Source organism: Lycium barbarum, chromosome 7, assembly GCF_019175385.1.
Source record: "Lycium barbarum isolate Lr01 chromosome 7, ASM1917538v2, whole genome shotgun sequence".
NCBI classification, from domain to species: domain Eukaryota; kingdom Viridiplantae; phylum Streptophyta; class Magnoliopsida; order Solanales; family Solanaceae; genus Lycium; species Lycium barbarum.
In genome coordinates this window covers 40280679-40295033 of record NC_083343.1, presented here as the reverse complement: position 1 = coordinate 40295033, position 14355 = coordinate 40280679, and the positions used below count along the sequence as shown (strand labels likewise).

The 14355-nt window shown below is 36.4% G+C and overlaps 1 protein-coding gene across 1 annotated transcript; it reads left to right on the top strand.

The window, feature by feature from the left end:
* Window positions 1-3254: 3254 nt before the first annotated feature.
* Window positions 3255-6369, top strand: LOC132603408 (rac-like GTP-binding protein ARAC7). The gene is made up of 8 exons (XM_060316456.1): window positions 3255-3535; window positions 4133-4220; window positions 4335-4444; window positions 4620-4683; window positions 4786-4850; window positions 4930-4995; window positions 5151-5257; window positions 6019-6369. Exons 1-8 carry the CDS (start codon window positions 3437-3439, stop codon window positions 6050-6052), a joined length of 633 nt encoding a protein of 210 aa, XP_060172439.1. The 5' UTR covers window positions 3255-3436; the 3' UTR covers window positions 6053-6369.
* Window positions 6370-14355: the final 7986 nt, after the last annotated feature.

Below are 14355 nucleotides of genomic sequence, written 5' to 3'. Positions count from 1 at the left end.
CCATGTTCCGTTGGATTTTTGTTTCCTGGAAAAGCAATTACATCATTAGTTATACCACAATTTTAGTTTATTTGTTATACAATACTCAATGTCGGAGTAACCATCTTGGAATAGCTAATCACGCGAAAAAATAATCGAATAAAAAAAGTGTTTTTATCCAAAACTCTGCTTCTAAAATAAAAGTTTATCAGTTAGAATTGGAAATAAAAGTTTATCCAAATTTGTCTATTACACAATCAATCACATATCTTAATATTAGACCCATATTAAGGGTATCAAATGGGTGGGTTAGTCTGACTTCGGATAAATTAAATTACTTGAACTGAAATGGGTTAAGAAATGGGTCATAACCCATACGTCCAATTCTTACTAAGTTTTAATTTCTTTGTTTGTTTTTTATAACTTGCTTAAGTGCCTAACAATTTTTTTTTTAATTATGACACATATCAACAAAAAAAAAAGTACTTTGACAAGATCTCTCGTGGGTCTGTTTAGGCTACATAATACTCGAATTTTAGAATGGGCTGAATTGAGCGGATTGAAATGGGCTGAGTTAATAAATAGAAAGGTCAATGATCTGGCCAAATTTGAACAAGTTGGGTAGGTTATTTTTTCATGGGCTAACTTTGTCATCCTAGTCCCATATATTAATTTTAAATTCAATGTTTGAACCAAATATCTAAAAAAAAGTGTATCCGCGAATAATCTTGTTAGTATTAATCCCGCATTATAGTTTTCATGTTATAATCCTAATATAACTTATACGCAAAAATGACTCCTTTGAACTTATAACCTTAAATGTGTCATGATGTTTCTATAGATGTAAGTGTTTGCCTCTGAGACCGAATGAGAAGTTAGATGTAAGAGTTTTCAATTATAAAAAACATGTCATTCCTTTTTAAATAGATCTATTTTAGTTTGTGTGATCTTGTTTCCTCTTTAGTTTAGAATGACCTATTTTTAGGAGCCGTTTGGACATGATTTGAAATTATGTTTGGACATGTAATTTGGATAACTTAAGTTGTATTTTCTCTTATAGACATAAAAATTCACAAGTTGTGAAAACTATCAAAACATTCCAAATTCTTATACAATCTTACCAAATGAGCAAGTCATAGTTCATAACAAAATTAATACGTTACTGGAAGGACTTTCTAAAAAATACAACATCAATTGATCAAACTTTAGTTCAATAAAAACGAAAATTTTGACATAAATAGTAATGTAACTACTTTTTAATATATTCCTCTCACATGGTAAACATAAATAAAGGTTGGTGGAGGTTAATGAAATTGGTAAATGGTTGGTGGAAGTAATTGTTAAAAATATTTACCAACTTATGAGTTTTTTTATATATAAAATATAAACTTATGGGTCAAGTTTTATATTTAAAAATTTTGAAACCATGCTTTGAAATCCCAAATCATGGCTTTTTGGATGATTTGGGGTTTCAAACCATGAGATGAAATGCATGTCTAAACGCTGGTTTCATCTCATGGTTTCAAACTGCATGTCCAAACGCTTACTTAAATTTTGTGACAGTTCAATTCAAATTTCTTATTTTAACTTTATTCACAAATTTTTATAGTCACACAAATTTTATAACATATTTAAGATCACAACTTTTAAGAATCTTGCAACCACACATATTAAGGTACTCCCTTCGTTTCAATTTATTAATCTTACTTTTTATTTTTAGTCCATTTAAAAAAGAATGTCACTTTCTATATTTAGTGATACTTAGGACCCGTTTGGCCATGAATTCACTTTTTTCCGATTTTTTTTCACTTTATGGTGTTTGGCCATACAAATTTCAAAGTTGTATTTGGAAAACAACCAAAATCTTATTTTTCACTTTTTCCATTTTTTATTTTGGACCTTTACTTTTGCTTTTTATTTTCAATTATACCCCAAAAATTTTTATGTTGCAATTTTTACCCCTAAAAGTTCATACAACTTTTTTCACTAGTCAGAGACAACTTATGTTGCTCTCCACTCTAACAATATTGAACATTATGTGCTAAAAAGGAAAAGAAGAAGGTGGGAATTGTGCAACAAAACCATATTTAAGGATGCTATATTTTTGTGTACACAAGCAAGCCTCCCAGTTGCAACTTTTTGATGGGAAGAAACCATCAGCTTTGAGCACTCCATAAGCTAATCTCAAGTATATTTTCCATATTTCTCGCACTGGTTATGTTTATTAATTGCTTTGGGTGGTTTTGCTAGTTTTTAGAAATTGGGAGGTATAAATCACATTTCATGTTTTTTAGGAAAAAGACATTTCAACAATCGAATATTATTTGCAAAAACTATGGCCAAACACAACTCCAACTCTAACTTATTTAAAAAAATGATTTTTTTATTGGTTTCTATGACCAAACGCCTACTTAACTTTTATACACTAAACATCCTACATGACATGTCTAAGAGCACAAAACATTACACATATTTTTAGTTTTTAGATTATAAAATTTAAAAGTTTTTTTTATTTGCTTAAACTCCGTATCAAATCAAACTGAAACAAACTAATTAAAACGGATGAAGCATGATAAGATCACGAGTTAACATTTATTTTCTTAATACTAGGTTCAATTATTTATCCTAGCATAAAAGAGTGATAATTTAGCGAAGCAAATGAGTGGTGGAATGGCAGCAAAAGATGGAAGCCAGCTTGCCCACAAAAGTCGTTTTGAGCCGTTTGAAAAGAGGGCCCATCCACATCCACATCTTCCAACCTTTTTTTCCGTCACTTCTCAATAGTGTATTTGTTCACTAGTTAGTACTTAGTAGTTGTACTATTGTAAAGATTTTCAAATTTATTGAGAGGTTTGAAAACTCCTTTGACTCCCTTGTATCTCTCTCTCTCCCTCTGCAACTATATTTAATGTGTTTTTCTTGAAACTAGAAGAGGAGTTCTCTATCTCTATCTTATTGCTGTCTGCAGGGGTCTTCAAGATACTGTCATGGAATCGAAAAATTTATAAGATAATAAATTATAATTCTTGATATTGATTTTTGAATTATTTTGTTATATTGAATTTTTTTTTTTTATAGAGAAATAAAGAAAATAAAATAAAAATAATAGATTAGCAAGAGACTCAAATGTCACCTAAAACGAAAATGGGATCCCTCATATATATTATTTCTTTATAGATACTAAATTAAAAAAAAATTATAATTAGAATAGTAACTAGACTAGAAGAAAATTAAATATTCTAAAATAATCCTAAATTAAAAAGAGAATAAATATTCTACTATTATTCATGTAGATCATAAATATAAGACAAGTAAATTCTGTAGTCCTTCCCTTCCTTCTTTGATGCTCTTCTTTTCCTTTCTCCTCTCCCTTTTCTTCTTCATTCTTTTCACTCTAACTTGAAAAGCCCTTTTAATACAACAAGTGCATAGTAGCTGTGCAAACTTTGAGAAAGATATGAGTGCTTCAAAGTTCATAAAATGTGTAACTGTAGGCGATGGTGCTGTTGGCAAGACTTGCATGCTCATTTGTTACACTAGTAACAAGTTCCCTACTGTGAGTTTCTTCTTTTCTATACCAAACAACCCTCTTTTTTGTAGTCAAACCACATATGCTACTTCTAATCTGGCCATTCATGAATTTTTTCCTCAAAATAGGAATATCTTTATAGCAACATTTGACTTGGTAACATCTTGGATGACTTTTACATTGTTGATGGATTTACTTGTTGCAGTTTCTTATTTTTTTTTCCTACTCATTGTCTCTTCTTTTCTGGGTTTTGGATGTTAAACCACCTTCCACTTCCTTTTTTTCCCATTTTTTGTTTTCAAAAATAAAATAAAAATTGTGATATGATTTTCTTGGGCGTGCTTTGGCGAGAGCAGTCCTGATGGGTGACCCTCGAAAGTCCTCATCCCTCCTTTAAAAGGGAGCCTTGACATAACTGGTAAAGTTGCCTTTATGTGATTAGCAGGTCACGGGTTTGAGCCGTCGAAACAAGCTGTTGTAGCCTTTCGCCAAACCCGCGAATAGCGGGAGCTTAGTGCACTGGGCTGCTCTTTATATGATTTTCTTGATTGCTGTTGGTTATAGGGAAGTAGCTAAGCTAGTTTAGCAGTACTGTCATAACCTGTTTGGGGCTTTTGGTTGCAGGACTATATTCCAACTGTGTTTGACAATTTTAGTGCCAATGTAGCTGTGGATGGGAGCATTGTCAATTTGGGATTGTGGGATACTGCAGGTACTTCTACTTTTATGTAATCATTTGACTTCTTTCCAATTGATTTTACTTCTTAGCTTTTACATTGGACTTAAGTATTTGCTTTGCTTGTGGTTTTATAACTTTGTGATAAAGGTCAAGAGGATTATAGCAGGCTGAGACCACTAAGCTATAGGGGTGCAGACATTTTTGTATTAGCTTTCTCCTTAATCAGCAGGGCCAGCTATGAAAATGTTCTAAAAAAGGTACTCCTTCCTAGACATACTTTTCATTCTTCAAGAAGAGAAAGAAGAAAAAAAAAAAAAGGAAAGAGGAGTACTTAGATCAGCATAAATGTTCTTTTTAGTCGAAAAGAACAACTCTCTATTAGTATCACTGCCAATGATGCAAATGTTTGAATTAATTATATATTCAATGCAGTGGATGCCTGAACTTCGTCGTTTTGCACCCAATGTCCCAATTGTGCTTGTTGGAACTAAATTAGGTATGTGTTAAGCTGATATTAGTACAATTTGAGTTTACTGTATTTTAGGAGCCGCTGGATATGGAGAGACGGGATCTTGATTCTTTTCTACTTTTGTGCCAGATCTTCGAGAAGATAATCGATATCTAGCAGACCATATGGGCTCAAATATTATAACACCTGCCCAAGTGCGTGAATATATAATTTTAGAATTTGAAAATGCTCTACAGAGATGGCACATCGGTAACTTAATTGGCTTGAATGCAGGGGGAAGAGCTAAGAAAACAAATTGGTGCAGCAGCTTATATAGAGTGCAGCTCAAAAACTCAACAGGTATTTTAAGTGTGCTAAATATTAATTTACCAGAATACCAACCTTCAGTCTCATCAACAATGTGTTGGCTGCAACCCAAAATTTCCCTATTAGTCTAATGCTTGTGAAGTTGAAGATATTTGCCTTTTCACTAAACTATTTTATGTATCTTTCAGAATGTGAAAGCTGTTTTTGACACTGCAATCAAGGTTGTGCTTCAGCCTCCTAGGAGGAAGGAGGTGGCGAGGAAGAAAAGGCGTAGAAGCACTGGTTGTTCAATTGTGTAAGTTTAGAATTTTATTAGATGTAATTTATCAACAAGAATTGGACCATATAACATAAATATCCTTATGAGTTAACCTGATTGCTTACATAACCAGCACAATTGGATACTTAGGTCATGCTTCATCTAGTGTGAACCACAAGATGGAACTCACTCCATTATTTATTTAAACTACCGAAATGAGGGATGTTAACCCAAAAACTCAAGGGTCATTGTAAATGATGCTAATCATGGAAACAAGATATGAAGTGAAAAATGTAGTTTCAATGTTAATTAAGCCCGATACTTATTGCAAACTGCCTCTTCTTTGGAGGTGGTATGTTCCACTTTTATGTTTGAACTATACTACTTACTTTAACAGGTTAAGAAGAAACCTAGCATCTATGCTTCACTAAACCATATGAATTGGATTTAGTTTTATCTGATTATTGTAAGTTATAAGACAAAGCAAGGCAAATGTTTTTGGCTTTTTGTTCAGTGCTTTTCAGTTTGTTCTGTTAGATCCAAAATCTTAAAAATGCACTGAATGTGAATCTTGCTATCCATATGCTTTCGTATTGAGGGCATCTATGGCCAGCTCTCACTAATGATAGGCATACTCATAGTACATATTTATAGAAGCTTTTGAATATGCGCTGCCAATATTTTCAACTATTTGATGAAATCACTCCTAGTTCGTAACTCTTTACATATGGAAACCATATTATGTTGATTGTTGATCGACTCTTTGTTCAATCTCTACTTTACTCTTTGTTCAACAGCAGGGGGATCGTCTGTGGAGGCTGTGTTGTATAGAAAAGTTTAGGATTGACGCTCATGACATGTATCCTTTCAAACAACTACTGACGTGAGTTCTTGCCAGTTGTTCTTTTTGTGGTACTACGTAAAGGCTGGAGCATGCAGTATTATGATATGGCTGAAGAATATTGTATTGTATTACCTGTTTTGTACCACAAACTACTCGTGGATTAGCAGAGGGAATTCTTGATTTCCTCAGGTCATGTATTTTGATTATGTTGGTTTTGTGGATACATTGTGTTTGCTTTTTACTAACGGTTAGATGACTGTAAACTTGGTAAAAGGAATGATCATCTGCAAACTTTACCCCCAAATGCAGTTTAACTTTTTATGCTTGGATCATCAGATAGATCAATCTTTTTCATTGCGGAAATATTTCTGTTAAAAATTTTCGTTAAGTAGTGATGAAATATTAGACACCACTTTGTGGGATTACACTGGGTATGTTATTTTAGTGATGAAATACCAGAAGACCAGAAAATAGGTATATATATTCTGAAGTCACTCGAATTTTAAATAGAAAAATGACTTGCTAAATGAGAAGAAATTACCATGGCGATCTGTGAAACTTTGTTGAGGTACATACTCCAAAAAAATTCCGAAATGTTTAAAATGATATTTTAACCTCCTGTAATAATCAACAAAATGAGAAGCATAACATCCTATTAACGGAGACTTGAAATGTACAGAATGAGAAAATGAACTGTGTAACAATCTTTTAAGACCAGACTATGAAGAAATGCTTACTAGTATTACCAAAAATGGAAAAGAGTCAAAATTACCCCTAATATATTGGATCGACTTAAAAATGACCTCCGAACACCAATTAGATCAATTTAGTAAAGACATTCTTAATAAATGATTTTTGAAAGGGTGTGCCTAGTCAATAAAGGCCTAATAAAAGCCAAAGGAGGGAGTATTAATATCTAAAACAGAAAAAGGTCAAAACTTCCCCTAATCTATTAGATAGTCAGGGAAACTGGATGGAGACTGTCACGACTCATCTAGAGGGCTGCGACGAGCGCCCGGTGCTAGCCCACCCGGGCATCCCTTGGCTTGCACTTACACTTACATCTAGGTGAGCTACATAAACATTTATATTCATCAGTCATACTAGTCCCATTGGACAACAATGCCTTTATATCATCATTGGCATCTATACCACGTCAATGTACATGAGCTGACAAGGCTAACAAAATGATATACAAAATATAGGCCGACAAGGCCAAACACATCTAACCATGTACACATGTCTACGAGCCTCTAAGGAGAGTATGTCATATCATATAAGCGGGACAGGATCCCGCTATGCCCATAATTATGTACACAAAAGAATAAGTACCCAAAAACTATAGCTCCGAATGAAATGGAGCTCTGCTATGTAGTCCCTGAGAATGTGGCTATGGATCAAGTCTGTCTCCCCGTGCACCTGCGGGCATGACGCAGCGTCCACAAACAAAAGGACGTCAGTACGAAGAATGTACTGAGTATGTAAAGCATGATCAATATCAATGTAGAAGCATAGTAAACAACATAAAAAAAAATAGCACAGGATGGGAGATAGTAATATCATCGTCGTAGGCACTTACTTGCCTTTCATAGGAACTTTCCATTTCTAATGCGTATTGTGTACATACATCCATATCCGTATCCATAATCGTATCCGTTCCATATTTGTACTCGTATTCGTGTACATACCCTTATTCACATTCATATCGTATCATATCCGTATTCGTACTCGTATCTATATCATATACATAATCATATCATATACATAGCATTTACATAGCATACCCGACCATGCCGGATCGATGTTTCATACATACTTGGCCAGCCAAGGCTCAAGGTTACACATACCTGGCCCTACCAAGGCGTCAGGGTTACATCTACCTGGCCCTACCAAGGCGTCAGGGTTATATCTACCTGGCCCTACCAAGGTGTCAGGGTTATCCGTACCATCTGCAGAGGTGTGCGCGCATTACATAATCATATACATACTTATTTACATATCCTACCCGGCCTCATAAGCTCGGGGTTCCATAATAGTTATACATAGATACATATACATAATAGCTCATAAGCGTCTTTAGTATTATAGTTACTATCATTGTCGGCATCGTTATTGTCATCGCTATTACCACCATAGTCGTCTTCCATATCATTGTCACTATTATCGTCATTCATCACATCTATCTTTATAGGCTTACTCGTCATACGAGGAACTTAGCACAATCGTGGCATATCAAGAATCGTGAGCTTACAAGCTCGGAAGATCAAATCATTTGAAAGATATCATAGTCTTATAGAAGATTTAGACGTTTGGCCAAAGAACCATGTCTTATGAAAGAAGGGTTAGCCTTACATACCTTTCCGTTGAACTATTTACCACTTGCACGTTCTTCTTCAACGCTTGCGTTTCTACCTTCATTAAAGTCATACTATCATTAGAAATCGATAGCTAGCGTACATGACAAAAACTAGATAAAATCGGGCAACGTCTCCTCTATTTATACGAAATTCCTCTATAGCGTATATCAACTCTCAAACGTCAATAATACATTCACAATACTATAACGATAGTCATTATTCATCCACATTATCCATGGCCATAACGCACGACGACGTCCATTCTCATACATTGCTCATCTCATGTTCTCAACATCATTTATAACATATTTACATCACAACACATCAAGAATCGTAACTCAAGTTAAGCTATTTCTCAAAATGGCACTATTCCACATTCATGACCCATTTTTCTATACCCTTCTACAATCCAAGTATTTCAAATCTCAAATACTTTAAACAACATATATATATATATATATATATCATAAAACTTACCTTAGATGTCGTAGGAACAAGCCTTGGTTGATAATACTCCACTTGAGCAAAAACCCTAGTTCATCTCTAATGAGATTTCTTGACTTGTATGATCTTTGATGGGTTTTCTTACACTTGATTCACTTGGTTTATGTTGTTGATCACTAATAATCCTTGAATTCTTGTGGAATAAATGTAGAGAGATGTTTTAGAGAGAAGGGGTGAAATGTGGAAATGAAATAATAAACTTGGTCCCCCTTTTAATAACCCAAAATCTGATCTGAAATGAACAGTCGTCGAAAGTGCAACAGTGGTCGTAAACTCAGTTTACGGTCCGTATTCCAGTTTACGAGCCGTATTTCGTGGACGTATTTAATCATAACAGAACCAGAAAGTCAGGCTGAGACATGATGATTTACGAACACAGTTTACGGGCCGTATTTCAGTTTACGGTCCGTATTTCAAGTCGTCTTTAAACATTCAAGCATTTGACAGAAAGTTGAAGTTTTGGAAGTTGAAATATGACATGGCAGTTTACGGGCCCGTAAACTACTTTACGGTCCGTATTGCATTTTACGATCAACTGGCCAAAGTGCAAATCTGCAACTTTCCACATTTTCAGAACCTATAGTTAGTCATTATGGAGCATAACCTATCTCTTATTGCAATTTCCTTTGAAATCTTACTTAGGGTCGTCAAACGTCGTTCCCTTCTTATTAAAACATTGTACACGCTATGTCCTTTGTTAGCGTATCCACCGTACGTTCGCGGGGAAATTTTCAAGGTGTAACAGAGACTAAAGAACCCATTGTCATTGCTGCAGTTTCTGTTATCTTATTTCCTTTTTAGTCAGGGAAAGATATGAGTGAAGTAGACTATATATTTGGAGCTAAGATTCAAAGAAATCATTTCAAAAGGTTTTTGAGTTTTTCTCAAGAAACTTATATAAAGAAAATTCTGAAACGCTTCTGAATGAATAGTTACAAACCCATGGATACTCCTATAGTGAGAGGTGAAACTCTAAGCCTTGAAATGTGTCCAAAGATTGAAAAAAGAAAAGGAAGACATGTCTCGAATTTCATATTTAAGTGTCGTCGGGAGCTTGATGTACCCTACGACGTGTATTCGTCTGGACATCCGTTATGCCATAGGTCTGGTTAGCAAGTATCACCAATCTTGGAAGAGATCATTGAAATGCAGTAAAGAGAATTTCACAATACATGAAGAGAACTGCAAATTATTCACTATGCTATGGTGGATCTGATTTACTTCTGAGAGGTTATACAAATGATGATTGGGCTGGTGAGAGGAATGATAGAAAATCGACCTCCGGTTATTCTTGCTTACTTAATGGTGGTGCTATTTCATGGAAGAGTAAGAGATAAACTTGCACGGCCTTTTCGACTCTGGAAGCTGAGTTTATGGCTTGTGCATATGCAGTACAAGAAGTTCTCTAAGAATTTGGGCATTGCACAGAATTCTCAAGGATCAATGATTTTATATTGTGATAGTCAAGCGGTTGTTGCAAACACAAAGGATCCTAAGTGTTACACCTCGGAAATTTTCCCGTACTTGTGTGATGAGTAGAACAATGAAGGGATTAGGTGTATGATGTTTTACTAAGTCGGGAATGGCTAATTATGAATTTTTGGAAATAAGAAGGTTGCGGAAAATTTTCAGCTCAGTGGTCGTAAAGGGCACTATACGGCCCGTATAGTGCAATCGTCCTCCAGCCTTCTAAAATCTCAAAGTTTCTGCCAAGTGATGAAATGGCTAAACACGACTTGGAGGACGGCCCGTAAACTGGTTTACGGACCGTAAACCTCGGTCGTAAACTGCCATGTCCCTCAGCCAAACTTTCTGTTTCTGGGATGATTAAAAACGATCATGGAGGACGGACCGTAAACCACAATACGGTCCGTAAACTGTGGTTTTCGACCACTGTTCATCCCGACAATTTTTCATTAAAGATCAGTTTTGTGATTATTAAAAGGAACTTAGGCTTCATTTCATTTCATTTATCTTCCATACAACTCAAGAATGCTCTAGAACTCTCCAAATATTTCCTCCATAAGAATTCAAGAGAATCAAAGGGAACATCAAGATCAACACCACTAAATTTATGAAAACAAGTGTAAGAACACATCAAAGGATCATCTAAGTCAAGAAATCCTTAAAATGGTGGAACTAGGGTTTTGGCTAAGTGAAGTATTTCAACTCAAGGCATGTTCAATCATCATTTAAGGTATGTTTCATTACTATACCACGTGATTCAAGGTATTAGAAGGCTTAGATACTTAAAATGTAGAAGAACATAGGAATGGGTCATTATTGAGTGAATAGTGACATAAATGAATGATAGTGGAATTGAATCATGAATGATGAAGTGTTGTGAGTAAAAATACGATATAAATGATGTTTATAACGTGAAACAAGTAGTAAATGCACGAAAACACTAAGGTGAGCTATAGGGAGAAATATGGGAAAATTGGAGGAAAATGGTGGATTGTGCTAATGGTGCATAAATGATGATTTTGATTGCGATATTGCGAATAGCATTGTGAATGATTGGGGGTAGATATAGAACATGGGAAAAGTAGTATAAACGAAGGAAGTGCTGCCCAAATTTTCCTAGAACTAGCGATCCGTTCTTGTAGTTAATTAATTAATGTAATACGAATTCTCTCATGAAGGTGACGACGTGGTATCGAAGGAGAATAAGTGGACAACAACTTAGCTAAACGTCAAGGTATGTGAGGCTAGTCCTTTATTTCCAATGACATGAATCTTATAGTCTGAATTACCATCTTTCCATGAGCTCCTACATTCCAAAAAGCTAAATGCCTATATGAGATAAGTTATACAATATGATGATGATGTTAGTCCTTGCCTACACTCACCTTATGTACTAGTCCTTTCAAGGTGAGGCAGAATGTCTATAATTGCGCCATAAAGTAATCGGGGGGGGGGGGGGGGGGGGGGTCATGACCTTACGTCACCCCGATAGAGTAAAGTTGTTCTCAAACCTTACGCATGTGCTATGATAAGATAAGTATTTTACAATGAGTACATTATTATGATTATTTTATGATAAGCCTGGCATGAGCATTGCATACCGGACCTAGTTGGCCGGGCAGACACCGCTTCGGCGGGCGGCGATACAGATACACCACGACCTTCGGGCGTGGGCAGACACCACTAGTGGGCATCATGAGATGGTACCCCGGACGCGGGAGGCCTCGACGCGGGCTTATATTATTGATTATCACACCGTTCCAACATGGGCGGGCAGCTTGCATATGATGCATACATGTTACGATGATAAGTATGAGTAAGACAGCATGCATTATTCCATTTATGATTATCGGTCAGATCCATATGCTTTATATTGATGCTCTCATTATATTTTTGATGCCGTTCTTCACTGTTCATGCCTCTCATACTCAGTACAATATTCGTACTGACGTCCCTTCTTTGGACGCTGTGTTCATGCCCACAGGTAGACAGGGAGGCGAGCTTGATCCAGATACTTATTGTCACGACCCGACCAGGGGCCGTGACGAGTACCCGATACTTGTACCGAGCACCCCTTAGCTATCCTGTATAAGCAGTGCCATATTTTTTTTTTCTAAACATTAACATTTGCAGTAAACTTTCTAATATCGCGTTACACCAGAACGCGGACCATTCGGAATAAAATACATTAAACTGTACATAGCTGACTGTGTATATCTGTCTACGAGCCTCTAGACATAGTACATTTATACAGAGAAAGGGCCGAGTACTGTCGCGCCCGAAAATACATACACAAAATAGTACCGGTGAAATAAGGCTCCGGAACAACTGGAGCGCTGTCGAATGCTGCTGATAGGGCACTAGGAATCTGGTCCGTATACCTGCTGACCTGCGCGGCATGAAACGCAGCGTCCACAAGAAGGGACGTCAGTACGAATAATGTACCGAGTATGTAAGGCATGGAAAACAGTTCAAGCAGTAACATAAAGTACGATCAATAATAATATCACAGAGTCATAGCGCGTATAACGAGGCAAGAACGTAACCTGTAAGTAAGGAGGCCCCTTTTCGGGCCGGCTGTCATGTAGACTTGCCTTTCCATCCTTGAAACGTTTCTTTTCATAGGCATAGGACTCAACATTTTCATATTACTTATTCTCGTGTACAGAAATAAAACAGTACGTTTCAGTAACGGTATCTTTTGCTTACATTTACAGACGCCGAATACAATCGGCTTCCCCAATCCCCTCCCCAACGATAACCCAACATATTACATCACACATGTATCACACATTATATATATATATACAGACGCCGCGTACGGCTCATCCCATATCCCGCGTCCGGGCATCCCGCGTCCAGGATGGAATCCAGCTGAATCAGGTGGTGATATAGCAGTGGCCCTTCCCTTTTTCCCCATATACACATACATATACGCTTACTCCTCTTTTATGCATATACATGTCTCATATACAATTTCTTTATCTAATATACATACATATCCATACACGTTAACTCGCTTTATATACATATATCCTATAAGCACACAAGAGAGCCAAGGAAAATCATGTATCCATCGGAGTGACGTAAGGTCGGTAACCTCCGATTACAGTACGAAATGCTAGTGATAGCTTTGTCTCACCTAGAAGGAACAAGTATTTTAAAGTGAGATTATTAACGGAGAATAGTGTTGCAGTAACCAAGAATGAAATCGCAGGCATTTTAGGTGACAGTCATAGGTTTTGGAATCTTAGAAAATAAGATTATAACTAGAAGGTATAAATACGATTTAGAAAATTAGTTTATCAATTTAATGTTTACATAAGGTACTTGGCTTAGTCATAGGGTCGTTCCGGTCGTATTTATCATAGCTACATTCTCTTGCCCGACATTGTCATTATCATTATCATCATAGGGGCACTCCCGTTGGGGTAGTCATAGCACTTATTACTTGGTGACGGAATCGGGATCAAAGGCCCCCTTTAGATTCACTTCAAGTACGCTAACCAAGACTATAGGAAAATCCGAGAGTATCGGGCCCACCTCGGGCCGGACGAGGTAGCGTATACAATTTACCCATATTACGTGTCATAGAGTTACTTGTATGAGTCTTAGGGTAATCGGGTCCCACTTAGGCAAGTTATAGGGGTCTAGGAGGCCTTTTCATCATTTTGCACACTTTCTACCTCAATTCAATTGAACGAAAAGTTGAAAACTTTAGGTACGGATTCCGGGGAACCGGGTTGTCCCCGAGGCTCGTGCCCGACTCATTATATCTAAGACATGCCATAGAAAGAAGGGCGAAGCCTTACATACCTCTTTCCGCTCCTTTGGCTACTCCAAATTCACATCACAATCTCGTCGAAATCTGCGAATTGGTCATTTTTACCAAAACTTTCATTAGTACATTTTGAGTTAGAATCTTAAGGAAGCACTTTGCTACCGAAATTTCGGCAGCATTT

Coding starts and splice junctions, on each gene's coding strand:
- LOC132603408 (XM_060316456.1), top strand. CDS start 3,437: ATGAGTGCTTCAAAGTTCATAAAATGTGTAACTGTAGGCGATGGTGCT. Junction 4,221..4,334: donor GGGATTGTGGGATACTGCAG/GTACTTCTACTT, acceptor TTTGTGATAAAG/GTCAAGAGGATTATAGCAGG. Junction 4,445..4,619: donor ATGAAAATGTTCTAAAAAAG/GTACTCCTTCCT, acceptor TATTCAATGCAG/TGGATGCCTGAACTTCGTCG.